Source organism: Onychostruthus taczanowskii, unplaced genomic scaffold (assembly GCF_017590055.1).
Source record: "Onychostruthus taczanowskii isolate IOZ18803 unplaced genomic scaffold, ASM1759005v1 scaffold46, whole genome shotgun sequence".
In the NCBI taxonomy this organism is placed as follows: Eukaryota; Metazoa; Chordata; class Aves; order Passeriformes; family Passeridae; genus Onychostruthus; species Onychostruthus taczanowskii.
Genome location: NW_024502125.1, coordinates 3,788,575 through 3,815,442, shown reverse-complemented (window position 1 = coordinate 3,815,442; position 26,868 = coordinate 3,788,575). Strand labels below are relative to the sequence as shown.

Here is a 26,868-nt window from a genome sequence, read left to right as displayed (position 1 = left end):
CTGTTTTTTGTAAAATAGAAGTCCCAAACCTCTAATTTGGTTCAGTGGTTTAATCAAACATTAGATTTTCAGTTAGCATAAAGCTCTAGCTCAGCTTTTCAAATAATCATTACAGATGACCTCAGACTACATTCAGCTTGAAAACCAAATGTAGGCATACCTCTGAAAGACAAATTAATATCAGCAAAAGTTATTTTCTTAAATGTCTTCAGTATAAAAGAATAGAGACATTTGTTGGTATTATCGTCTCTTCAAATCATAACCACAAAAATTACCATCATGAAGGCATAAATTTAATGATAAAGCATAAACAAGTCAATTTTAACATAATCATATGCTTCTTAATCATCTCCCATAAATCGATAACTAAACATTAAATCAAAATGATTTTTCAATCCTTCAAAACCCTCGAGAAAGTCTGTGCAGGTAGGTAATGGTGCCATACATGTTCATGAGGGCTGTACAACTAGTTAGATGCACATATGGGTGTGTAACCAATTAAAAAGTGACTGATTGTTTTCTCAACCTTGCTTGTAGAGTTCTGACTTGTTTTTATGGGGATATATAACCTCTTGTCTCACTGTGACTAGCATAAATTTAGCTGATACAGGAAAACAGTGACAATGAAATACTAAAAAATGACCAATAAAAAAAACAAACCCAAGGCTATAACTGGCAAAATGGCGTACAACAATTTGGTGAAAAACAAATGTAATCTCATCATCTCCTTCTTCCAAAGTGCTTCATTAGGTTCCATACAACTGTAGAGAGTATTTATTGAGTGATGCGGATTCTTTTTTTCTTCATATTTTACAGAGAAATATAACATCTTTTGCACCTAATTTTTCTTTATTGTTTCTTTTTTTTCCAGAAACTAAACCCAAACACTAGAATAATAGCTTCACACCTATTTAATACAGAACAGGTACAGTATAATTCCGCAAAAATCTGCTAAACTCCCAAAAGTTTCTGCAAGACTGAAGCTGGACTAACATTACTGATAGTTCTGTATTTGATATTACATTTTAGCCACTGAAGCATTTCCCATTTAGAGCTCTAAAAAGAAGTTATAGTAATAATAATACCAAAACATAATATTCTGTTTTTAAATTCTGACTACTCAGTATGTTATACCAGCCATATTTTTGAAACAGATAATGTAGTCACTCTCTCCAAAGGGCAAATTCTCATCTTCCTATTCACTAACATCTCCCAGCACACTATACCACAAGTAGAAGAGTAGAAACATGTCATTCACCAATGCTGGAGACAGGAATCATGCTGCAGTGTGATACAAAGCCACACGTCACATTCTTTCCAAGTCTAGCTTTAATAGTCCAAATGCCTGCAGCCACACTGCCTTGTGCTTCGATTTTTTCACGTCTTGGGCTATGCAGCACTGGGCTAACCAGCTGCTGCAGGAAATGATCACCTCCGAGTCAGAGCTAAGCACACACCCCAGCATGGTGCTGCAGGGCACAGTGCTGTTTTGCAGATGAATCTGGGCTGCCAAGCACATTAGATCATTAGAGATCATTGCTTTGAGGAAACATAAATGCAGTGAAGCACACACACTTGTGACGAAACTTACTGAACATTCTGAAACCAAACCAACTGAATGTGTTTTCCTCAGTCCAGAAGTCCTGGGCTGCTCCTCAAGATCTCAATAAGCTAATTAAAGAAAAAGTCCAACTATTTAGACAGTATATTTGTGTTAAGCAGCCCCCTGATTACCTTAAACATTTGTCTGCCAATGCTTCATTTAAAACCAACAATGTCTTTCGATGGGAAAAAAAAAAAAAACCTCAAAAGAACCAAAACCAAACCAAAAAAATCCTGAAAACACCCCCTCCAAAAACCCCCAAAACAAACAAACAAAAAAATCCCGCAAAAAATAAAAACAACAAAAAAACAAAACAAAACTAAAAAAACCCACCAAAACACCTTCCCAAACTAATAAAAGTAAGTCTGTACACACACACTAGGTATGTACAATTCACCAACCAAGACAACTTAGTATCTCTGACAAAAAACGATGAGTATGGTTTCAGATTAAATTTATCATTACATAGCTATCAAATCACAGGTCAAGTACAAAAATGGCAAATTATATTGATAATCTTGTTAAAAGTTTATCAACACTGAGGATGTGAAGACAAGCATGGAAATTCACTCTATTTGTTAAGGTGATCAAGTGGTTTGTGGCCACATTGAAGATTAGAAGTCAATTTTTCATATACAAGCAACTAAATCATACCCTAATGATATATATGAACGTTGCTTTTAAAAAGTACTCAGTCTAGTTCAATATGGTCATTTTATAAATTCCATGTGCTAGCAGAAGGGAAGGAAAACAAAAACGAGCCTTAAGCATAGAGACTACTGCCTTACAGTGTAACAGGAGGCACCCTCCAGCTAAGTTCAAACACAAAATCAATATAAATTAATCATACATTATGCTTGAAATCATACATGCTTGAAATCCTTGGCAACCACTAAATTCACCAAGTACATTAACACTATTGCACATTTTCTAATCCAGAGTTAACATGCAAAAAATGAGTGAAAAAAATAATCTGCAGTTTTGTTTTCTACACATCTTATCTTCTACAAAGACATATGAAACCAGAAAATTGTAGGTATTCCTATGCATGACCCTACAGCCATGCAATTATTACTCACAGCCAAAAAAATCCCAACTATGCTAGTACAGGTAGAAATAATGGTGCTTTTTGGTTGGAAAAGTCTGGAATAAATGATAACAGGTTGCTGATACTTTTACTCAAGATTTTATCTGAAAATAATGACTGTATCATTTCCAGAAGCCTTCCTTCTTTAGGCTGCAATGCAGAGAATCCTAAGAAACTCTGAAAAAACAGCCACCTTTGTCCCAAGAGTTCTAAAATAAAAGTATCTTGAGAGATCTGTAATTTCCCACAGTTTCTACTTTCAAAGACAGAACCATCTGGGTCCCTCAAGCAACAGAGCCCTGGAAAGAGAAGCATTATTATTTCTTATATATGCAGAAGCATTATTATTTCTTATGTATGCAGTTGTGCTATGAGTCTCCATTGTTCTCCACATCACAGGAACACAACAAAGGACAGCGACCGCTCCAAAGAGCTTACACAAGCCCAAAAACCCGGGCTCAACACACAGACAAGACAAACATCTCCAACAGGTTAGAACAGGGTGTGGATGAGGTAAGGTGACAGAAAAGGGTGTGCTACAATTTTTGGCCATCAGGAAGAGTAATCACCTCACTACTCATCCAGCCCATTAGCCCATTAGCTAATTTAAGGCTTCTATTTGCATCACAGCAGAAGGATGCCTTAAGAAGAAATATCCATAAAGCATAAAACCACCATTTCTGCAGCCTTTGTTTTTGTTAGGAAAACATCTCCAGTCTTACGAATACCACAGAGGGTTAGAGAAAAAGGAAAAAATGTGACACTGGTCAAAAAACTACTTCAGTATCTCATAGTCACAGTCAAGTCACAAAGACAGGAATAAATTCACCTTCTACATGAGTTTCCTTTGTTCTCTAAGTTTTTTATGAGGCAACAGTAGATCTTACTTTTGACAGGACCTAGAAGAATACATTGCCTGATAAAGGCAGAAGCTAGTAAATTAACGGGAGTTCTTATCATAAAAAAAAGACAATTAAAAAGCAAATGCCTTAAAAGCAAAAAATCTGATACTGCATATACCTTATCCAAATAACATGAAGCACCACATTCCTTCTAAATCATATTGTAATGAATTGCCTTTTAACTACCTGGACTTCAAGTCCTATTCCCATTTGTCGTCACTTATCTTGAGTAGGGGTATTGATATATTTGCTGCCTTTGCCCTAAGGATGGTTAATGTAAAGGGAAATCACCAACTCGTGGTTTATGAGTTTCGTATTTACAGAATCTTGGCATCTATTAGAAAAGTGTTTTTATAAAATAATACAAATTTTGTAGGAAAATACCCTACAGCACAAACTGCTCAGGTGAAATACCTGTAAATGTATGAAAACTAGAATGACAACTATGTCTCCATACTTGGTTTTGGTTGTGCAGCATTATGTGCCTTCCTGCTGTGACTTCAAAGAGGCCACTATGTAATGCAGAATAACAAACCAATTCTCAAACTCTAATCCTTCCTCTAATATTAAAAATGTCTGTAACTAATAAATGATGTCTTTTCTATATATGTTGGGCAAAGCATTTTCATTATTATCTTCTGTTACATGCATGTTTAATATGCCTATTTATTTAAGAATAGCAACACCTTTGTGTAAATTTAAAATAAAAAAAGGCTTAATTTGTAACTTCAAATCATCTGAAACTTGACAGATACTCTTATTCTACAGGCATATGCTATCCCTATACCAAAACAATGTTCAGCAACAAGTCATTGTATTAGGGTGCTGGATTTCTAATATGCACTGGGTGTTCCTGCCACATGTTCCTGTTCATACTGCATATGCTTTACTTTCTTCCTACATCTTTTTTTTTGCAATGATCTAGCTGATTTACCTACAAGATAAACCTTGGAGCAGCTCTAACTTAGGAGTCTCCATTAACAAAACCAATGGGACACCTTTGCCTCGCTGCACTACACTCTTCCAAAAACACCTCAGCAGTACACATTCCTTCATACAACTCCCACACCCTCCCATCTTTTCAGATAGCCTGTCACACCTAAGAGAGAAAAGCAGCACACAACTTCCCCCTCCAAGTCCTTATACACATCCTGCATTCCCTCAGGGGCCTGAGCTAAGCAGTCCCACCACACAAAGAGGCCAGACCTTGCTGCAGCTCCTCAGCCAGCTTCCCGGGCCAGGTGTCTTTTAGAAAACACAATGCTATTGTTCCCTCAGTATGACTTGAAGGGAAAATTAATTTTTCCATACTAACTGAGGCAGAAAATGCCAACAATCCTTTGGACTTCTCTTTAGATTTTTTTCTTCTATTAGTATCCATCTGGTGACCCTTGTACTAGATTTAGGCAGTCACAAAGAACGTACTGAACACTTTCAGCATTTACAAAGAGACTGGCCCAATATCTCTGGGGTTATTACTAAAATTAGTGTGAAAGACAATAGCATCAGCAATAAATTAGTAGTGGTAAAAGACAGCTCACTTAAGGAACAAGAAACAGAAGAAAGTTGTCCTGAGCAGTGTTAAATCTTTCAGATTTTGCTAAACTCATCACTGATTAAACAAACAGGTTACCTTATCTGGGACAGCCAAATTACTAAATCTCTAACACTATTACTCCTTGTCTTGTTTCCTGTAGACTGACAGAGTAGGTGATCCTACTGGTTTCTTCTTGCCTTATAATTTATGAATCAGAAGAAGGAAACACATGATTGCCAAAAGGTATTAATTTGTAGATAATGCTGAATGCTTAGGTCTGACCCACAAAAACAATTTACATATTTTAAAAAGTAACCTAGTATATTCATATACACTAGTATGTTTTGTATTTCCTTTACAGAAAAGTGGAAAAAAAAAGAAAAAAAGGGTCTTGCCCTACGAAGATTTGAAGAAGACACAGAAGAAATAATGTGAAGATATAATTTTCAAACTTAAGAAAAAAACAAAACAAAACCAACCACACAGGAAAAAGTTTCATTTAACTGTTTTGAAATTTTTCCCACATATAAAAATCAAAGCCTTGCAGAAGATTATAGTATTTTGACATTTGACAAGACAGAACAACACATCTAAGACACAAGTGAGTAGCAAAGAAAAAACAGACCGAAGCGTATTTCCCAAAAGAGCTGTTCTACAGTTCTACTCATAGGTCAGAGATGGGGAGGAAATGCCTCCAAACGCAACAGTTCAATCTTCAAAACATGGAAGAAAGGCCACGGGTTAAGCCAAATCACCAAGCCTCATAAAAGGAAAAAAAATACATAATGCAAGCTTACTTTAACAAAGTGTTACATGTTTTCTGTGTTCATTATGCAGGTAATGCAAGATGCTCTGGTAAGACCTGACAGTGCAGTCAACTGACATAATCATCCTTTTGCTTGGCGTTTTCATAGACAAGGTGAATAGAGCATACTGCACTTGTTTGACTGCTTTTGCTTCTACTGTTACAGCACTTATGGAAATTCCCTTGACATACCCACACATAAAAACAAGCTAGACAGGCCTAGAGTCACTGAAAAGGCAAATTTGTAAAACAAACATATACAATCTACTTTTTATAACTCCAAGAGGGTTATCAGTATTAATACAAAGGATATTTGTTAATTACAACTTCTCACTGAACAGCACTGTGTGATGAAGGAGATACTAATCAAGCATTCTCCTTCCAGTTTCCCAAAAAGGGAATTTTAAAAAGCCGTGTATTAATTTATATTATGAAAACCATGCTGAAGACAAATTCTGGCAAACATCAAGACAGCTGTTGAAAGAAACATGTTTGATTTATTCTTATCATCAGTAACTAACTTCTGTTTCATCAAGGACTGGATTGTTAGGTTTATGTTTGAACTACAGAGAATCTGCAAAGATATATCTATCAATTGGAAATTCTAATAAAGATTTTTGCTTTTTCTCAGTCAGCACAGACTGTAATCAACAGGAAACAGCCCATTTCAGAACTTCAGTGGATCATCACTCTGGATGACTAGGTTCACTGATATTAACCAGTACACTGTTTAATTACATGACATATATCTGTTACAAATAATTCTGTCAAGAGAATAACCGGGGAACCTACATATTATATGGATCCGTGTCCTCTGGTTGAATCACAACACTACGTCTTCCACAATATTTCTGTGAAATTTTCATCTCTCACACTCCATTTGCTCTCCAAACTCCCTCTGGGGCCAGCTTCCCTCACTGTCGTTTAGCTTCACGGAGCCACTGATAAGCCATCTCTGGGAGGCACTGATGGCACTTTAGGAAGAATGTCACAGCTTGGCTAGAAGAAGGTCCTGGCCTCCAGTTACACAAACCTCTCTGTGTCCATCAGGCTCACCAGTTAAGTTCTAATATTCCATTAGAGCTCAGTTTGGGTTTGAAGAGGGAAGGTTTCAGGGTTAAAGCACATAAAAAATACGGTAATCTCAGGACTACTTTTTTTTCTACTGTTGAAGTTTCTGTACACTTTTATGTAGGAATACCTTTCCAGAACATTCTAGCATCTCATCCAAGAAGTGATAATAACAGTAGCTGCAAAAGGATTTTAAGAGTAGGAAGAATTTAAATTAGAAGCCAATTCATTATACTCTGATTTAGTAAAGGAAGTTCAAACTACTACACCCATCTTCCCTAGAATAACTTTAGAACTTAGAACTGATGCTTAAAAACATCATTTTAAAGTGTATTTCAAAAACAAAGTACTTCTTACACAAATCTGTACCTGATGAATAGCTTAAATAAAACAACTAATTATCATATAAACGCCTCTCTTCCAAGCATGCATGAAAAGAAAATGCCAACAAACCCAACAATAAAAGCACTTCAAGTTGTTTCACATATCAAATCTATCCTCTGTGAGAAGTGGGATTCTGTTCATAAGCCATACAGGAATTGGGCCCAGCAGCCCAGAGAGGAAAGACTGACAAGGCACTGCTCCCAAATGCATGCAAGAAAGCAACCAGGGGAAAATAAAGAAATCTACCTGCTACCACTTCAGTTACACATCTTGAGTGCCTCTTAAAACAACCACAGGTGGTTAGCACCAGCATTCACCAAAGCAACTTTTAATTTATTAGCTCTCTCAAGGTGAGCTTCCAGGCCAAACCAATATCCACAGAATTACTCCAAAAAAGTGAATCCTTCCTCTATTACTTAAGGGAAAAAAGACTCAGATTATATGGTATTTGAAAATGTAAACACTATGCTAGTTTGAATTAGTCTAGTTCAAATTTTTTTCTAGTTCCAAACCCCCTGTTATGGGCAGGAACACCATATATACTGATACATATGAAAATCAAAAATATTGACATTTTCTCTCCAACCTCAAAGCAGTGAAGTTTATATTCATGTATGTCTGACAAAACCAAAAGATAACCATTTTGTCAGATACATAAACATTGACTAATCTAGCTCCTTACTGACAAAAAAATAAACTGTGTTTGTTCTACAACCCACCACCATACTGCCTTGAGAGAAATGTTTTTTTTCTAATTCTGGAACACTACAATCAAGTATTAAGAGAACTGACGGCATACATATTTTTATTCAACTAAATTATTTCAGTGCTTAACACTTCAAATTGCTTGTTTCAGTAAATTAAGCAGCAACAGGAATGGTGTTCCTTCAGTCAACACCCTTGACCTTACACAGGACCACCTTAGTCTACCCATCATTTAATAAAATAGATTATATGTGGTTTTGATTTTTCCATATTTACTGCAATGTTAATTAATTATGTTTTAAACCAGTCTAGCTAGAAGAGACAGACTCTTTGATTATATCTATCTATCTATCTCTAGACACATATAAAGCCATTTCCTTAGCAATGCCTCATAGAGTAAGCAGTGTCTCATTTGACATAATTTCTAACTTTTTTTTTGAGGGAGGAAAACAAAATTCACAGTGGGTAGCCTTTTATAAATTCTTCTTTGATACCTTACTTTAAGTATAGGTTGAAGTCAAATAACAGAGATCAAAAGCTTTAAAATTTCACAATGACCACAGTTAGTGAATTTGCAAAGGTTCAAAGGAAAAAAAAATCCGCTGAAAGGTTCTCAAGAGAAAATCCAGGAGCCATCACTGAATGCAACACAGCCTGTTGAATAAGGCTGAATCAAAGATATGTGAAACTTCTGATTCTGCTCAGATAGGCATCTCTCCTCATGCCATCCCAGTGCTCTTCCAACAAATCTAATTCCTACTAAACCTCTTCTAATGACATGTAACATCATAGCCTGTAGATAATGCCACAATATACACAGAACTACTGCATGCAACAATCAGTTTTACATAATTTTCAGTGTGATCTATGTAATACACTTCATTTAAAATGTTCAACCTAAACCAGTTATCAGTATCTTCATATTCCAAACACAGTGGCACAAAATACTGAGTGATTCCACCTCTACCTCCAGCTAACAAAATCATTACCATTCCTGCACAGTGACACGTAACAAATTCACAGAATCACAGAAAACAGAATATTGGAACCTGAGGAACACAGTGGCTCATGTGGTCCAGCCTCCCTGCTCAAGCAGGGTAGTCTGCACATGGCACAGGATTGTGTCCAGGCAGTTCTTGAGTATCTCCAGGAGGGGAAACTCCACAACCTCTCTGGGTAATCTGTTCCAGAGCATGGTCACCTGCACAGTAAAGAAGTTTTGCCTCATGTTCAGGTGGAAATTCCTGAGTGTCAATATCTGCCCATTGCCTCTTGTTCTACTGCTCAACACCGCTGAGAAGAGTCTGGTCCATCCTCCTGAAACCTATCCTTTAGATATTAATGAGGTCTCCTCTCAGTTTTCTCTTCTCAAGGCTGAACAGCCCCAGCTCCCCCGGCCTTTCCTCACAAGAGAGATGCTCCAGACCCCTCATTGTCTCTGTAGCCTCCACTGGACCCACCCCAGCAGCTCCATGTCTGTGTTGTCCTGAGGAGCCCAGAACTGCACACAGCACTCCAGGTGAGGCCTCACCAGGGCTGAGCAGAGGGGCAGGATCACCTCCCTCCACCTGCTGGCAGTGCTCTTCCCAATGCCCCAGGATGCCATTGGCATTCTTGGCTACCAGGACACACTGCTGGCTCATGGACAGCTTGTTGTCCACCAGGACCCCCAGGTCCTTCTCCACACGGCTGCTCCCCAGCAGGTCAGCCCCAGGCTGGGCTGCTGCCTGGGGTTGTTCCTCCCCAGGTGCAGGACACTGCACTTGCCCTTGATGAATTTCAGATGGTTCTTCTCTGCCCAAAGACATCAGAAACTTACCCTGAAATCCACTTTTCAGACCACCCTTTTCCAGCTTGGACAAATAGCTACCAGAAGCAAGCCCATCAATCATTAGGTGCAGCTGCACAAGCTGGTACTCAGCTTATCATTAACAAAAGTTTGAAGCTCTCTGACAAGAGGTACAGCAGAAGAGGCAACTATTAACACCTGCATGGGTGAGCTCCTGTGTGCCTAAAAAAACATTTGAGAAGGATGAGCTTAAGTCTAATACAGCAAGAATTGTAATGACTGCAGAACATCAGTAGCAGATGTTAGCCAAATACAACAGAGTGAATCTCTGTGTGCTGTGCCTAGACCACATGGTATGTCCAAACAACTGCAGCTCATGAAGGGATGTCTGAACTACTATTCTTTAAATTCTCTGAGTAAGAAAAACAAAGACTCCCATGGTCTCCTACCATGTCACAGCAGATATTAACCATGACATTGAATAAAAACCCCCAAAAAACCCCACAGCTTCTTTCATCACATTCCAGTATTTTCCTAAGCTTCTTTTTTATTTTATTCATGTATCAACTTTCCTCAGGCTTTCTAAAAAAAGACCCCTCAGTCACTTCTTAATGATCTTGACATAACTCTAATAAAATAACATTTTATCAGAGTGAAAATGAAGCAAAAAATAGCAGTATGACCAGTGAATCCTTACCAGTCTGGCTGAAGCTAAGAAATAATATTGGCTCATTCAGACTGTAAGCAGAACTTGAAATACATTAATTGCCTGAAGAAAAAGACTGGTCAATTACACCAACCAAAATAAAAACAATGCATTCAATTTGACTGTGAGACTGTAAAACTATCCCCCTAACAGAAAGTCTTTACTGTGAATGAAAGGAAATTACCAAGATACATTAACACTTCACTAGGTAGTAGAGGAAACAATGTGATCACTGGTCCAGCAAATTAACTTCCAACAAAACATATTCAATGACAGTGTGTTTGGAAGCACATATAGTCTGCATATATGTACTACTTCTTAATCCCCCCAGTTATGGGATAACAATCTTCTCTAAACTTACTCAACATCTATTAGAATAATAGCTCCCTCTCTTCTGCATATATAAACTAAGGTCAGTGAGGGGAGTTGCAAGTCAAGAAATGGTGAAACTCCTCAAATTACCACACCCCCAAAGATACATTAAAAACAATACATCAAAGAAAAATACTTTTTTAACAAAGTTTGAACTGATGTTTACTCTTATGCAGAAGTAAAATAACTCCACTAGAACACAGTTTCAGCTGACATCAACATAATTAAACATAGGTTTGCTTATGTTATCAACAGGACCACTTTGAGCACCTGTTATTAAATAAAATAATCCATTTATAATATACTTTTAGTATACTGCATTGACAAAGTTAAAAAACAAGGTCTACATAAAAACCAACAGCAAGAGTTTACATCGTAATTTTAACATCACTGTGCCTTTTTGAGCTATCAAGCAAGAGACATTCAAAACACCTGCTTTTCCAGGCAGCATGCTGTCCCAAAACTAACGGAACTACAATGAAGTTTGTTTACTCAATTCTGTTTCCAATAAAAGCTATAATTTTCCACTGTTTTTAAGGTTTCGAAAAGGTTATGAACTGTCGTAACACATATTTGATGACTGATGAATATTTTAATCTCATGTCATGAAAGACTCACTACCACTTCAGTGACTGTAAACAAATAAAATGAAGTTTCAACGCAAATCATCTGAGTCTGCTTTGGTTCAGAAGCAACTGGGCAAGCATTCATGAATTTCATGCCTTTGGGGAAAAAAAAAAAATCCACTCTGACTCAAAGGAAGAACAATTGCACTAACATTGTTCCAGTGCAACTACCATAAAAAAAAATTAAAAAAAAAACAAAACCAAGAAAAAAGGACACACACAAAAAGGATCAGTGGCTTGTCGGTTTTGTGAAAGATACAGAGACAGACACAAAGAGTGTAAGTGCCAGAGAGAACCAAATACATATCATAAAACAAAGCAGAAAGTAGTGATTTTTCCATGTGAAGAGAAGTGTATCTGTACACACTTATCCATCTGTAAATCCAGATCGAATTTCTTTAAGTAGATTCTACACTTAGAGACCCTCTCTTGCTCACTCTAGCACTCTATATGGTGATGGACATATTTCTTCATTGTAAAAGCACATGGCACTTACAGTCTCAGGGATTTGAATAACAAATGCCTCCAATTTATAACTGAAGATAATTTTTCTACCCACCAGTCCTGAAAACCCACTCCACCTGAAAGTCAGGCTGTGATACTTCTTATTCAGGTATCATTTCCCAAAGAGCTGCTGCAACTGAAATTCTGCTAAGTCAACTGTTGGAAAACTCCTGAAGGAGGCTATCTCTTCATTCTTTACTTCTTAGAACCTCAGGGAGATACATAATTACATGAAGTAAACCTGCACAAAGACACAAAATTCATAGTACTAGCACACAATTCTCATTATTTCATGTGTTAAGTAGGGTAGTGCTCACAGAAACAATAGGGTCTAGCAGGCCATAAAAATCTGGTAGCAGAGGTAAAAATAACTGAAGAGGCAAAAGGAACATAACTGAGAGGCAAAAATGCCCAAGTGAACAATAAAATTTTTGCTCTTAAATTGGTAAGGAGTCCCAAAGCCAAGTGCAGATACAACCAGAAAGAAACGCTTCTTCAGAAATTTTCTTGAAGCACCTAGGCATGCACCAGGCTAGACAAGTTTATAGGCAGTGCAACTATTAAGAAAAAACCTCTCTTGAATCAGTGGACCCAAAACTTTCACTTATGCCCAGCAGGAGATTCAGACAACAGGAACTAAACTCCCTTCAAATCTTACTCCTTAACCAACTCTTCAGGAGCCTGAAATGCCTGGGAAACTACAACACATGAGTGGTTACGAGTAGCTCTCTTAGAAAGAAAGGGAAGGCATCCCGTGGCAAATTAAGCTAAGTAAGCACCTATCTCTCCAGTTTTTACATGCAGCTGCAGCTATGGCTGACTGAGCCTGTTAAGATAATGCAGGTGAGACACAGTACAGAAAACATAAACCTGGCTTGTACCTTAATTAATCCAAACCCATTTCTATAGCACAGTTAGGAGAATCTGTGCTGGGTTTTATGCTTCTGACAGTTCTACTGCTCCTTAAGTTTTATATCTTACATTAGTAAATGAATTTTGAGTATAGGGGAGCAGAGGGAAGGTCCACCTTTAAGAAGAGAGCTTTAGAAGTATGTGGACAGCCTTCCCCAGGAGACACTAAGAGAGCAGATTGTGACTTCCCACCACTCAGAAGACAGAACCAACCTGACAAAGGAGGGATATCTGGGCCCATTAAGAGTAAGCAGCCTTGAAATTCTCCTGCTGGCTTTTTAACTTCACAGTGCTGTGACACAATGATTTGGCTACAGAGAGGGCATTAAGTATTTAATATCTCTATAATACTGAAATGTAACTGCATATATAGCATGCACTGACATACTACACATGTGACGTGCTGAGACAATATTCAGTGCCACTTTAAAAAGTCTTTCAAGTATTTCAACAAACCCAGTACACACTGAGTATGTCTGAAAAACAGGAAAGTATCCAAATACATAAAACAAACAAACCAATGGTACATACTTATTTCATGCTTCTTGTGAGAACTAGGAAGTTTCCTCCTCAACCTGCCACAGAGCCACACATTTATAAAAGGTATTTGTAGTTACAAACCAAATTTGAATAAGAACAGTGAAGACCATGAATGCCAGTGAATAAAAAAACCTCAACATGTCTCAGCAGAAAAATCTATAAGGCCTACTCCAGTTCTCAGGTAATGCTGTGTAAGAATGAAAAATTATTTACGAGAAAGGGATAAAAATGATAAAATAGCTCAGTATTTTCAGCCACCCCAAGTAGGAGGCACAAAGAATAGATATTTACTGCAGGAACAGTTTTTTCATTGATGTCAAACAGGCCACTTGTTTTTCCTGTTTTAAATTTTCTGCCATTAAACAGATAGTAGTTTTCTTTCTTTTGAAAAAAAAAATAAAAATAAAAATCAGACCGTAAGTACTGAAAGCTTAGTAAAAGCCAACTTTGCTAAGACTCTGTCCTGCATGCTTTGTGCTACCTTTTTAGCCAGCAGAAGAAACATTTTACACATGTTCTCCAAAGATAATACATAAGCCAATACTCAAGGCAGTTTCACAGACGGAAGCCTGTCATGATTTAATACCACACCTGGGTTATACAGGGACACATATTTAACTGAAAGAGCCACCATGGCACAAAAAATGACCATGACATGACAGCCTGTCAGTCTTTTGCCCACCGATGGCATAACCCTTTAACTTTTACTCAGCGTTTACTATTTCCAAGCCTTTTTCCCCCACTCCTGACAATAACGCAAATGCTACAAAACCAAAAAAGACCATTCCTGCACTAACAAATGTTAAGCTAGCCTGTTTTTAAAAAGGTACTTAAGCAAACCTGTTCCTTTAAGAACACCGAACAAAATAGGTTATCCTGAGTTGCCCATATAAAGAATATCTTTTTCTAATAAAAGGTCGAATACTTGAGAGCAAGCTGGAAATGTCTTGGGGGGGGGGGGGGGGGGGGGGTTTTTTTTTGGGGGGAAGACAGCAGGGTAGAAGGGCTGGACAAAACAAAAGACCTTATAAATGGAGGCAGAGTACTATTCAGCGTCTGGTTAGAAAAACCACCACCAAGGGCCTCGCAAGGAGAGGCTCTCAGCTCTCACAGCTCCAGAGCAGCAGAAGCCAGGAGGCCGCGGGTCCCAACGCCTTCCCGGGGCCCTCCTGCCGGGGAGCAGGAAATCCAGCGCCCGCTCCCGCGCACCTGGAGCGGCCTGCCTCACCTCTGAGTCCGGCGGAGCCGGCTGCCTCGCCGCAGGTGGGGCAGCGTGAAGTTGGAAACGAGCGTCCAAAAACTGGGATCCGACATATCCATTTCTCTTCGTTTGAAAGCTTAATAACTCAGTGCCATAGTACGACGAGGAAGAGGAGGAAGGGACAGCAGCCCTGAGAAAGAGAGCGAGACGGCAGCCAGCCTCCGAGGGGGCGGAAGGAGAGCAGAGACAGCAGCAACCCGAACCGACAGAAACTTTTCCGTGCGGCTGCTCAGCGGGTGCCGCCCCGCCCCGGCCATTGGCGGCCGCGCGTAGGCCGCGCCGCTCCGCCCGCCCACCGCGGGTCAGAGCCTCCCGCCCGTGCCCCGCGGCCCGGCCCGGCACAGCACGGCCCCCGCGGGCCGGCCCGGCACAGCACAGACCCCGCCCGACCCCCACAGAGCCCCCCGCGGGTCGCAGCCGCACCCCGGCTGCGCTCGGACGGGCTGGGAACTGTAAGTTAAGGACCAGTGACTGTCGGTGCAGTGCACAGTGTACGTGTGTCACGGCCGGGGCTTCTGCCTCTCCCGGGAGAACTGCCGGTACAGGTACTAAATTACCGTTTGTCACACTGCCACTGCACTCCACACACTGCCACCGGCCACTCCAGAAAACAGGCGTTTGCCATGGAAAGTTGGGACACCAGCCTCCCTCCACTGCCAGCTACCTCTTTCGAGAAAGCTACCCTGAAGCACAGGCTGGCAAGAGAAGGGTACAAGAAAGGCTCTGAGTACCTTTCCCATTCGAACAATGACCTAATCCCTCAGGTACTTTGACTCATTTCTTCCCCTTCTTCCTTCAAACTTTCTTTCTTTGCCATTCGCCAGCTGCCTCCCAACTCAGCTAGTTTGCTTTCTTGATTCCCACCACCCAACATTCCACGTTCACTCCTCGTTTTAGCCTCTGCTGACTGCTGTCCTCAGTCTTTTCACACGTAACTACAGCAGCACTCTCCAGCCCTCTCCTCTCTCCCTCTGCAGCCCTGTCTAGACTAGCATTTTTCCTCAAATCTCTGCAGTACGCGAGTAAAAGTGTTTCTAAAATTACTACACTACTACCTTGTTCATTCCATAATGTCTTAACTCCAGATGTTGAAAACAGTGATGGTCAGGTATAGAAAAAGATACTGTGGATTCAAAAATTAGGGGGTGTATTTTAATGTACTTAAAAAATTCCACTTGCCTTTTTGTTTATCTGAGAGTCACAGAGCAGAGCTGGCAGGGCTCACATGACACTTGGGATGAGACAGCTCTCATTAGACAGCTCTCACTCTACTTAGCACCAAAGGGCTTTAGTAAAAATCCCCACAAACACCATTTACTGTCATGACACAGGAGACATCAGGGTAACATTGAACAAACACAAAAGAATATTAAACACTTTTTAAAAGACATATTAATTTTAGAAGAGACCATTTGCATGTAAGGAGGGAAAACAGCCTCATCTAGGTCTCAGGTCAGATTTTCTTGTACAAGAAATCCTGAAATAGGTGCAGAAGCTGGTACTTGGGCTGATGTCTATTTGTGCCCTACAGGAGGGCACTTCCCAGCATGACTGCTCTTTTTATACCTCTCCATTAGCAGTGAGTATTCACATCTACTGCAGCCAGTAAAAGGAAAACTCTCATCCATTTATTTTCACTTTGAAGCATGCCTGAGCATACTGAGAATTAAGTTTTAAAGGTTCACATGAGGGCAAGCATGGCTGCCAACACTCCTTCCTTAAAACTGCATAAGAAGGAAACTCTCAAATCTCTACGGAAGTACCAAGAAACACCTCCTCCTCCATGGACTCCATAACTTCATCTTCTCTGCTACATACAAGTTTTTTGCTTGTAATCAGTGTGTTTGGAGTGTACACAATCATGAAACCAGAGAATTACACGTAACTGATGTTGTGAACAGCACTGGCTAGAGATCAAAAACAAAGTCTTCCACCTTTCACAAAGGAGACGTTTCAGTGTCCTCACAGCCCTGCAGGTTTTCCCCTCACCTCATTACTCTATTTAAGAGGCAGTTAAGAGTAACAAAAGCAGTTCAGGTTTCATAATTCAGTCAAGCACATCACTTGTGGGGTGATCATGGAACATAAAAGTTCAAACTTTATTTCACATTAAGGCAAAAAATTATCAATCTTTTCTGTTCCAAGCCCAGGACTGAAACTGAATTAATGATTTCTTTGTGAAAATCTCTATCACTTCATCAAAATGATGTGAAGTCTCCCTAAAGAAGACATACCCTAAAAGCTTTTAAACATTAAGTAAGACTAGCCTATCATAATGTTGGCAAAGACCCAGCAGAAAAAAATAAGATAGCTGATTGCAAGTAGACAAATTCTGATGGAAAAGAAGTTTAATCCTTCTGTGTACAACCAGACATGATTATACCGAAAGCCTTACACAGATTTCACTATCTGAAAAGCTGGCTTTTTGCAAAAGCAGAAAGGTGAAAAAACAGGATAGAAGAAAAGAATGAATTCTAGGCAACTGTTTCTGTCCACATATAAAGCAGCAGAGGGTCATGGTTTTAGGAATAGTGTTCCCCAACTTAGTGCTCGCACTGAGACTCTACAAACCATAGACACTCACTTCCCTCTATCCTCCCCATGCCCCTGTGGCGGGATGGAGACAAGAACTGGAGATACAAACCATAAAGACCACAGGTTTAGGTAAGAACAATTTACTGGAAACAAGATTAAAAACTAACAGTAACAGCGCTAATAATAAAAGGGTGTACAAAGAAAAAGAATTATTTGCATCTGAGTTCTCACACCCCTGAGAATACCTGATTACTCCCTCCACCAACCTGAAAGAGATCCTCTCCCCCATCCCCAGAAAGCTACATGAGGTGGACCTTCACGTCCTAGCCATGCCCCCTTCTGGCTACTGCAAAATTTAACACTGGCGAGAACCAGGATACATACCAATCAAAGTGAACACTCTTCACTTCAAACAGTGATGGTCAAATCCCTTGCAACTCAATCTCTACATCCCATACAGACTATTCACAAGCAATACCTTCCCAAATTCCATGACCTGTAGTTCCAAATATAACTTCATCTTGGCTTTCTGTGCACAATTACATGCACACATAGTCCTGCTAATCCGTCTTGTTGTATGTAGCATGGGCTTGAAAGCAAGGAGACTTTAGTAATTATTTTTCTGCAGTGCTTGCTGGACACATGCATATTAAGGCACTACAGAGACTTTGACAAAGGTATAAACATTAAGAGAGGAGCTGTAAGAAGTCCAGCATCATCCCACAACAACCTTAGACAAATTATATGCTTCATAAAGCAAAGCAGAGACCTTATCCTTTAAGGGCCGAACATGAAATGGGGTGAAGACTTTTGCAATGCGTGTCAATAAATGACATAGCTTCCAAAGTGGTGCCTGCAGATTGTGACTTTCCATGACAGAAATGCCTGATTTCAAAGCAAAGACCTCAAGGGAGAGTGAGATTCTGCAAGCTTATTAGTATTACACAGGACATCTAAGAGGACATCTTCTCTCCCAATTTAGTGAGCTGAATCAGTTCAATGTAGGACATCCCAGGACCAGCTCCAATACAAGGGATACGGACAGAATGAAGGTTCAGGCAGAGAGGCAGGGGCAGCAGGACCAGTTCTTTTTCAGCAGCTGTCCCTAGAATTAAAGCATCTTTCACTATCAATACCGATAATGCTGCTTATCCTTTACAAACATGGGGTCAACAGATGTATTTTGTCGTGTTCCATAAGCCACTGCAATTTACTCACCTCTGTCATGTACAACTGGACAAAAAAACCTGACCAATAAATATGACAACATCTTAAAACCCCCAAATTATTAGGAACAGATCTATGTCATATTGATAAATGCATATCAATGCATTTATTGATCAATGCATATGCAATTAGCTATAATTTTCCTGCAACAAAATGTTATTGGCATGTTCAGCAACTTTCCTTTAGTATCCAACTAAAACAGAATTTTGCAATTGTCAAAAATAAATAAAATAGCAACCTGCAAACATGTTCTTAGCAGCATTTATTGCTTAAGTTATCCTCTACACAGCCACTTGCAAAACAACAAGCAGCTTGCAACTTCATCTCTTAGAAGATGCTTTACTGCAGAACTTGGGTGATGACTTTTATTTATCACAAAGAGTTACATAAGCTAGCATGTAACAAAACAAGTGATAAGGATCATTAAGTTTTCCCTTTTATATTCACTTGAAGTCAAAAAACATCATGTCACTCAAGTCAGAAAAGGTGCTTAATCTGTCCTTGCTTTGAAGATTACATTCCCAAAAGCATACTTATAAAAAGCATCCTTAGCAAAGTCTTGTTCAACATATAAGAGAAAAAAAATTCAAAACGTCAACATTTACTTCAGTAATTAATGCAATAAAAATTCTTCCCCAGTAACTTTTTAATTGTATAACTCTGATTACTGATTTTAAGTACAACCATAAAATGCTACTATGAAGTTGAAAGTGCATGTTTAAAACCACAAAGCCATACCAATACTAAATCAATATTTTGCACATAATATTCCAATGCAAAAGTTATCTAATCTACCATCTTCATGCTGATGGATAATTACACTAATAAACACTGGAATTTTTCAAAACATATGAAAATCCTGAGAAGTCACTGCCCAAAGACATTACAGAATGCTCAAGTCTCACCAATTTTATAGGACAATGTACACTAAATGCAGGTCACCAGCAACAATACAGACACTAAAAAGTTCCTTAGTGATACCAAGACTAGTAAAATCTCAAAAGCCTGGGCCTCATACTGGAAAAGATGAGTAAATTTGTGAACCAGGAAAAAAACCAGGTCACCTTGAGGCACTTTCTCTGTTTTCATGGGCTAGGAAGATTATGAAAAGATCACATCTTTTAACAACAAAGATATGCTTCTCACTTCATCAACATCTTATAAGAACGATACATTAGAACTGAGCTAACACATCCCTTGAGAGGAGTTTGTTTTGGTTTAGTTGAGTCTCTTTAGTCAGATAATTATTATCCAATGACTAACAAAGGAACTGGTGAAGCTACTCATACAATTATTGCTATTTTCAAAGTGTCTTGAAATAGCTGGAAGTTATTACAATGGCTGTCATGCCATAACGTTCCTTGAAAAGGACAAACAGGATACCAGCTACTACCAGTACTGAGTTCAGGTACAGTAGCTTAGTATGACATGAGACAATTTGCCCAAAAAGTGTTTCAACTGAGATTTCAAGTCTGGTCAGTAACCACCTCAGCTGACTATATATCAAAACATTTGTAAAATATTCCACCTATCTCCTAACAATATCGTAATAAGTTCACTACCACAACAGAAAAAACTTATGTATAAGGGAAACATTAAAACTCACCTATAGATTTGAAAAAGTAACTGCACATTAAACATTTCTAGTAGATCATACAAGGTTATGTTTTTCATCTAAGACTAGTAAAACTGCTATCAATGAGCTGGTAAAAAATATTAATACTCTTTCTAGCAAACAAGACATAAGATGTAAGTGACCACAGGAACAGGTTAATTTATCACTGGATAAAGCAGCTTTATTTGCATTACAGACTTGCTAGCCATCAAGTCATACTGAAGGACAAAACCACCCCCCAGTCATAACATACATACATACATAATGCAGAATCTCAAAGGCAGGTATCAGGCAAACAATTTAGGTACTATCATAGATAAATAGCTAAATAAGAGTTTTTTGTGTGATGTATAGATAAAAGAATAAATGTCCCTCAGTTCTACAAGCAGGAAAATCTCTCATGGGAGCAAGGAGATGATATAACTGAGCACTGAGGGGCTCAAGTGCAGCTAGTTGTGGCATTTCCCAAAGCCTGCAAAAAAGATATGAGGAGTTCAAGAAAAAAAAATATAATCTGAAATGCAGTGTACAGCTTGAAAAAATTTATTTATTTCACTTGGTCATGTCTGTCAGAGAACGTTCATCATTCAGTATGCATTTTCACAGCAGGAAGAAATTTTAATGAGGAATCAAGAGTGTAAGAACAGCAAATTTTATCATGTCCTCCCCTCACATACAGAGTTAGGGGTTCAATCTGCAAGAGTCAGGCAAAAAAGCAGTTTTAAATTCTTTTCTCTTATCCATTGTAACACAGGGATTTTCCATCACTGTAAATTCTGTATGTTATATGCCTTTCTAACTAAAAAAATAATCATACCTCAAACAAGCACTAGAGGATGGATAAAAAAGCCCTAAGCCGTAGACAAAGCCTATTTTACAAAGGTTGTCAAACTAAAAGATCTCACTGGTATATTCAGTGCTTAAGATGTACTAATTAATGATCATCACGGCACTTAATTACAATAATTGAACTCTTGCTCCCCCTAGTGGTTGATGTTGATGTTAATTACCATCTAGTGTCTGCACAGGATTTTCGCTGGGAGGCTCAGTGTAAAAATAAGTTAAAGAAATCACAGTACAAAAAAATATTTTGTGGGTGTACAATATATGTCTGCCAAGCTTCCAAGTTTTCTCAGCTATATTTATAAATAGACATAAACACTATTACTATAACCAGTTTTGATGTAATGTGAAAAATATTAAAAAAAAAAAAAACTCCCACTGATCTAGTTTATTATAGCTCATCTAACATAAACGCATTTAGGAAAAGCAATGGCCCTAGCATCTCCCTCCATTTCTGAAACGTTCTAAAATTATACACAATATTTGGAAGTTAAAGATATTGTCAATCATCTGCAGCAGGCATCAGAATTCACATCAGGCAACACTATTTTTAATCCAGCATTTTGCTGTCTGTAGTGGAATGAGCCAATCATTCTAACAGCTATGCTGCCTATTTACTCTGGCCTAGACATTAGCTTCTCTTTCTGAGTTTATTTAGCAAACCAGCTAATGAGAAAGTGTGGAAGAACCATCTCCCATTTTTATCACTGAATTTTCATTCATCTTGACAAGCAGAGCAGCATTACTACATTTCTGAAGTGTTGCTTTACGTGGTAAGCAAGTTAGAAACCATCTAATAAAAATGCTGTAATTTTCCAGATACCATGATGCTTGAACCTTGACTTCATTACCTCAAATGCCAAGGGGCGGGGAGAGGAATACTATATTAAAAAGTATTAGTATTATTCTATTGTACTTTGGTTGTTCTTCAAGTACCTTTTTGCCAGCACTTAACAGCATCCCAAGAGGATCACAGCATCTTTTCAAGTGGTTAATTAACCATTTTTGTGGCTGCAGTACCACTGTGTGATGTGAAGGCACCATGTTATCCAACAGATATGTAAAGAGTCATAATGAAGTTTTCCATGGTTCTGGGCACTCATGTGAAACAATCACCACTTAAGACTTATTTCATTGCATTGGTTTAGACCACTCTACACACTTAGATGTTCTCCTCATGTCACACACATCCAGCTGTATTTTACCAAGCATCTTTCTAAGTCAACAGCAATAGCCTACGTGGCAAATGGCATTATTAAGGGTCAAGGTGCAATTCCTAAGTATTTCTTAAGAAAACGTGGATACAATCATTCTTCTAAAACAGTTATGTACTTAGCTATTGCCATCCATTCCAGATCACAGCTGCAATCAACTAAGCCATATTTTTTGAGAAAAAAATATTTATTAATTCAATTGTAGAAAGTCCTTTTTTTATTTAACTGAGAAGCTTTTTTTTGTTTTTCCACTGGAAAGTTAGAATTTTGTTTCTGACATTTTGAAATAACATAACATAAATCTGTATAAATCAGACTTAGAGCACACAATTTTTCTTTATCTTTTAAATATGAAAATATTAATAAATGCCTTCTCTTTATTACAGGAAACAGACTACATAAAATAGAGTTTGAAACACATACGTTAAAAAAAATATTGTTCAGCCCTTCTAAGTTTATCTGGTTTTGTTTCATTTTTATAAATTTCTAATTGTGGAAAACACAATCCAAAACCCACAATCTTCAAAAGGCAGTTAAGTGGAGCATTTTATCCTGCCACCACAACTTGTTGGTTTAAAGAATCTCAAGCAATATACTCCTCTGACAGAAATGCTACCGCTTATACAGAGCCATTTTCTCACCTTCAGCTCTTCCCTGGGACACCCCAGTGCCATGCTCACAGATCTGAGTAACAGACTTCAGGGGTTGTCTAGTTTTAGTGAAACAAACTAGGGGGAAAAATCAAACTCAAGTTTTGTTTGATAGCTTTTAATCTTGATAGGTTTGGGAAAGATGTCATCGTAAGTTGCAACTTTCCTCATTCTTAAAACACCTTTTGGGGTACAGGGGAGGTTTAACGGAGGTCAGCACAGCGAAGTTCTCAAGTCTGTCAGTCAAAGCCTAAACAAATCTACTCCTGTGATATTGAATTGGAAAGCATTTATCCAGTATAAATGCTGACTTCAGTGAGACGGAAGACTACATCTGCTGTAATACTTACATACTGAATTTCCTACATGAATCACCCAATCAGCAGGTCTCTGTCAGAGTAAGGACATTACAGGCTCCTCCCCAGAACTGGCAAGCACTCTGTTTACTTCCTGTATTATAAACACACAATTTTCTTTAAAATCATGATTTAAATGACAGCAAATAAAAACCAGGTGCCAAGAATTCAGAGCTCTTCAATACATATACATCCAAGCATTTCCTGAGTCTTCCCTGCACCCATCTGGGCTTCATGCTTCAGTTAATCCATGTGATGGATCTGTTGTCAGCAGAACGGTGTGAGATGGAGCACCCCATGCAGTGCAAGCTGGCAAACTGGAACTCAGGTACGCAGGAAGTTGAAAGAGAAAACATTATCTTTAAAAGAATATTATGTGGACTGCCCATTAATGCTACCCTTGGTATTTCAATGACCTGAGCACACAGCACGGCGAGTTTATAATATCCTTAAATCACTTTACAGGTCACCCTTAATGCTTTTCTCTTCAAAAGGCTAAATAATAAATAGTCATAGGTGTGCTTCAGCCCACACCTCCAGTCTAAATCTGAATTTCTGAACAACCATAATTACACTCAGCACATACTCTTATATCTGTGGGGTTTACTAAACAGTTAACTATCAGACATGCAGATGATACAGCTGCCAAACAGACCACTGGAAGCAGTAGAATTAAATGCACAGAAAGAAGGGAACTTTACAGAAACAAAATTAAAAGCAAGCATCTAGAATTGCAAGAGGAGTAAAGATTATTTTACTTAGTTATAAAAACATGGTATAAAATTCTCAAAATTAAGGACAAATACTAAAAATTACATCACGGCTAAGATGCCTCAGGGTCTAAGACCTAGTGCCATCTTGTTATTTAATCTGTTTGAGCTTCAGTTCTGCACCTGTAAAGCAAAGATATTTCTACTTCTTGGGAACGCAGTGAAGATAAAACCTGCATCAGGTTTTATCCAGAAACACCTGCATCAAATGTTCAGATATTTTAAAAAAAGAGGAAAGACAGAAGTAGACAGTAATAGGGATCTTCTTTGGGCTGACCACTCTGCAGATTCAGAGGTACTAAATGATTTCTACAATTCCTGCCTCCCAATAAGCAAAGACCATATATGCATAAGTTGAAAGGGATTCAGATGAGTCAAGAAACAGTCTTAAATCTCTCTGATATACACATCAGGAAAAGTAAGGGAAGACACCATAGTGAGTCACAGAATTTTACCCTCCATTTCCTAAGACAGGCAATCACATTTTGGTTTTTTTTTTTTGGACTAAGAGTGCACATCAGCTCTCTCTAACAAGGAAGCTACTACAGTCAGCACCTGAATTGTCACCAAGACAGTCAAAACTATGTAAACCAAGAAGCAGAGGATCAGTACAACCCACATTAGCTGTTTTAGGCCTCCAGCATTCTGAAAAACTCCATTATAGTAGAAACGGGGTGATAAACTGTTCAGCTGTCAAATAACAGTTCAAACCACTAAGTGCCCTATTATTCCATTATAAATAATTGAATAATAATTGCATCTAAGTTTATGGAAATATTAATATCCTGATACAAAAGAGACTGAGAAGTACTTGCCACTGCAAATATACACTCTTCCTATACCAGCAATAAAAAAATCCCAAACCTATCTCAAAACATCTTCACCATTCAATCACTCTCCTTTGACCATCTCCAGTCACATCTGGATATGGTTTACCATGAATTTTAATGAGCCTGAACTATGAAAATGTATATGGTTTGTTTCTTTTAAATCATCTTACTCATTTATCTCAGTATTTTGCCTTTTTTTTGGTAGAGGGCTTGGATCTTTTCAAAATCATGTGACAATTCAATTCTGCAAAATTTGGTAATAACCATGCTTAATGTTGACAAAGGATTATCTCAGCCTGTTCTATATTCTGTGTTGTTCCTCAGCATCCACACTTGCACACTTCTACATACTCATAAGAGGAGCAGATTTCATCAGTTCAGTGGCAGACTGCATGGGGAGAGCCTAAATGTTCTCTTGGCAAAGAAACAGCAGTATGAAGCTGAAGGCGAAGGAGGAACATACCAGGCTGCTCATAATAAAATACTGGATTCAGTTGGTAAGTATGTACACCAGCACTTGCCATCAACCCCTTCTCTCAGGTACTACACCAACTTTTAGAAATATTTCTAGGTTTTATCAGCTGGGGAAGTTACACAGCATTTACAGCCTCCCCAAACTCAACAGCATGTGTTCCTATGCACTCGCCAACAATACTACAGCAACCAGTCTACAACTTCTAAAACATGACATGAACGCCTTCCAGTGTAGTGGCTGCACTTCACAGTCCCACAGACATGTCTTTTACAGTGTTTTTGTTGTGTGAAAGTTTAGGCTTGTTTCTGTCACCATTTACTTTTTTATCAATTTGAAAAATTGCATTCCTAGCCAAGCAGTATCATGTCATCCCCCAAGAACCCCTCTTAGAGCAGGAGGGGTTTGCATCCAAGAACCCCTCTTGGAGCAAACCCTTCTTTCCTCTTTCAAGGTACACATTTTGGCTGTCAGACACACTAATGGTTTTTGCTAGGTAACCCTGAAGCTCTAACCTCCCACTGTTTTGCTCTGCTGAACTGTTGCTATGCTTGAGCTCCTAACTGCAAACCACCTTCTCTTTTCCAGCCCAACCAGTCTTGGTGGTCTCTTTCTGAAGACTGGAATAAGCAGCCTCCATCACTTACAGCATGAACAGAGGGTGTGCCATGATTCTGCTCTATGACAGCAGCTTTCTTATTGCTACAAAAAAAATTTAACAGGTCTGGATCATTCCCTCTCAGTCTGTAATATTAAGAAGCAGTTTGCCACAGAGCACCCTGCGGATTTGAGCATCAGACTGCTCTAGGACAAGCTTAGCACATCATTGTGCTTATCAAACCAGATGTGGCAACATACACCCAAGATATACAGAATCACATGAAACTGACATTATTGTCACAACTCACAGGTTATGGTTACCACAAACTGACAAACACACTAGTGTGTGAAAGCTGGGTTACCAGGAGATGTTCAAGGTGGGATCATTCCAGCATCAGGTTCCTCAATGCTTTCTGCTTCCCATCATGATGTTCTAGCCCAGGAGGAGCTTCCAATACTTTCTAAGAAAAGTGGTGTTCTAGCTGTAGGTGGAAACACTTCCTCAGAGATGCTCAGGACTACATTCACTACATTCACTTACAAGAGCCCAGCTGTATCTCATCTCATACCAGGGGATGGAGACTGGGATAGCTGATCAGTCTGTGTCCCCAGACCATGCCATGAGGTATCCCTTTTCCACAACATCCAGGGAAACTGCTCTGCTGTTACTAGCTATGAGACTATTTGCTGAACAGCTCTTCCAGTAAGGAGCACTGGCCTTCCCTATGCTAACCACTGATGCATCTCATGGATCAAGAGCAAACTAGCCACAACTGGCATTAGGGAAAGAACTGTAAAGTCTCAAATACAGCAGTTTAGTGACATTCTCCAGTTTTTTACAGCTACAAGGCTTTGCCTCTAGAAACCTACACATGTACTTTCTGAAATGGTTAGTTGCAAGCAAGAGTAGAAACAAGATCTCTGAAAAACAAAAGGACTGAGAAGATTTCTA

General features: G+C 38.8%; 1 protein-coding gene across 6 annotated transcripts in view; it reads right to left on the bottom strand.

Annotated features, from left to right (window-relative positions):
• The window catches only part of MAST4 (microtubule associated serine/threonine kinase family member 4), a 277,213-nt gene that overhangs the window by 87,263 nt on the left and 163,082 nt on the right, over positions 1-26,868 (bottom strand). Inside the window, exon 1 of one of the 6 annotated variants that reach the window (XM_041414730.1) lies at positions 14,772-15,073. The exons of the other annotated variants lie outside the window; for them this stretch is intronic. Within the exon in view, the coding sequence (XP_041270664.1) occupies positions 14,772-14,863 (92 nt within the window). The 5' untranslated portion in view covers positions 14,864-15,073. Of the gene's footprint in view, positions 1-14,771; positions 15,074-26,868 lie in introns of those variants that run through there. 6 annotated transcript variants of the gene reach the window in all.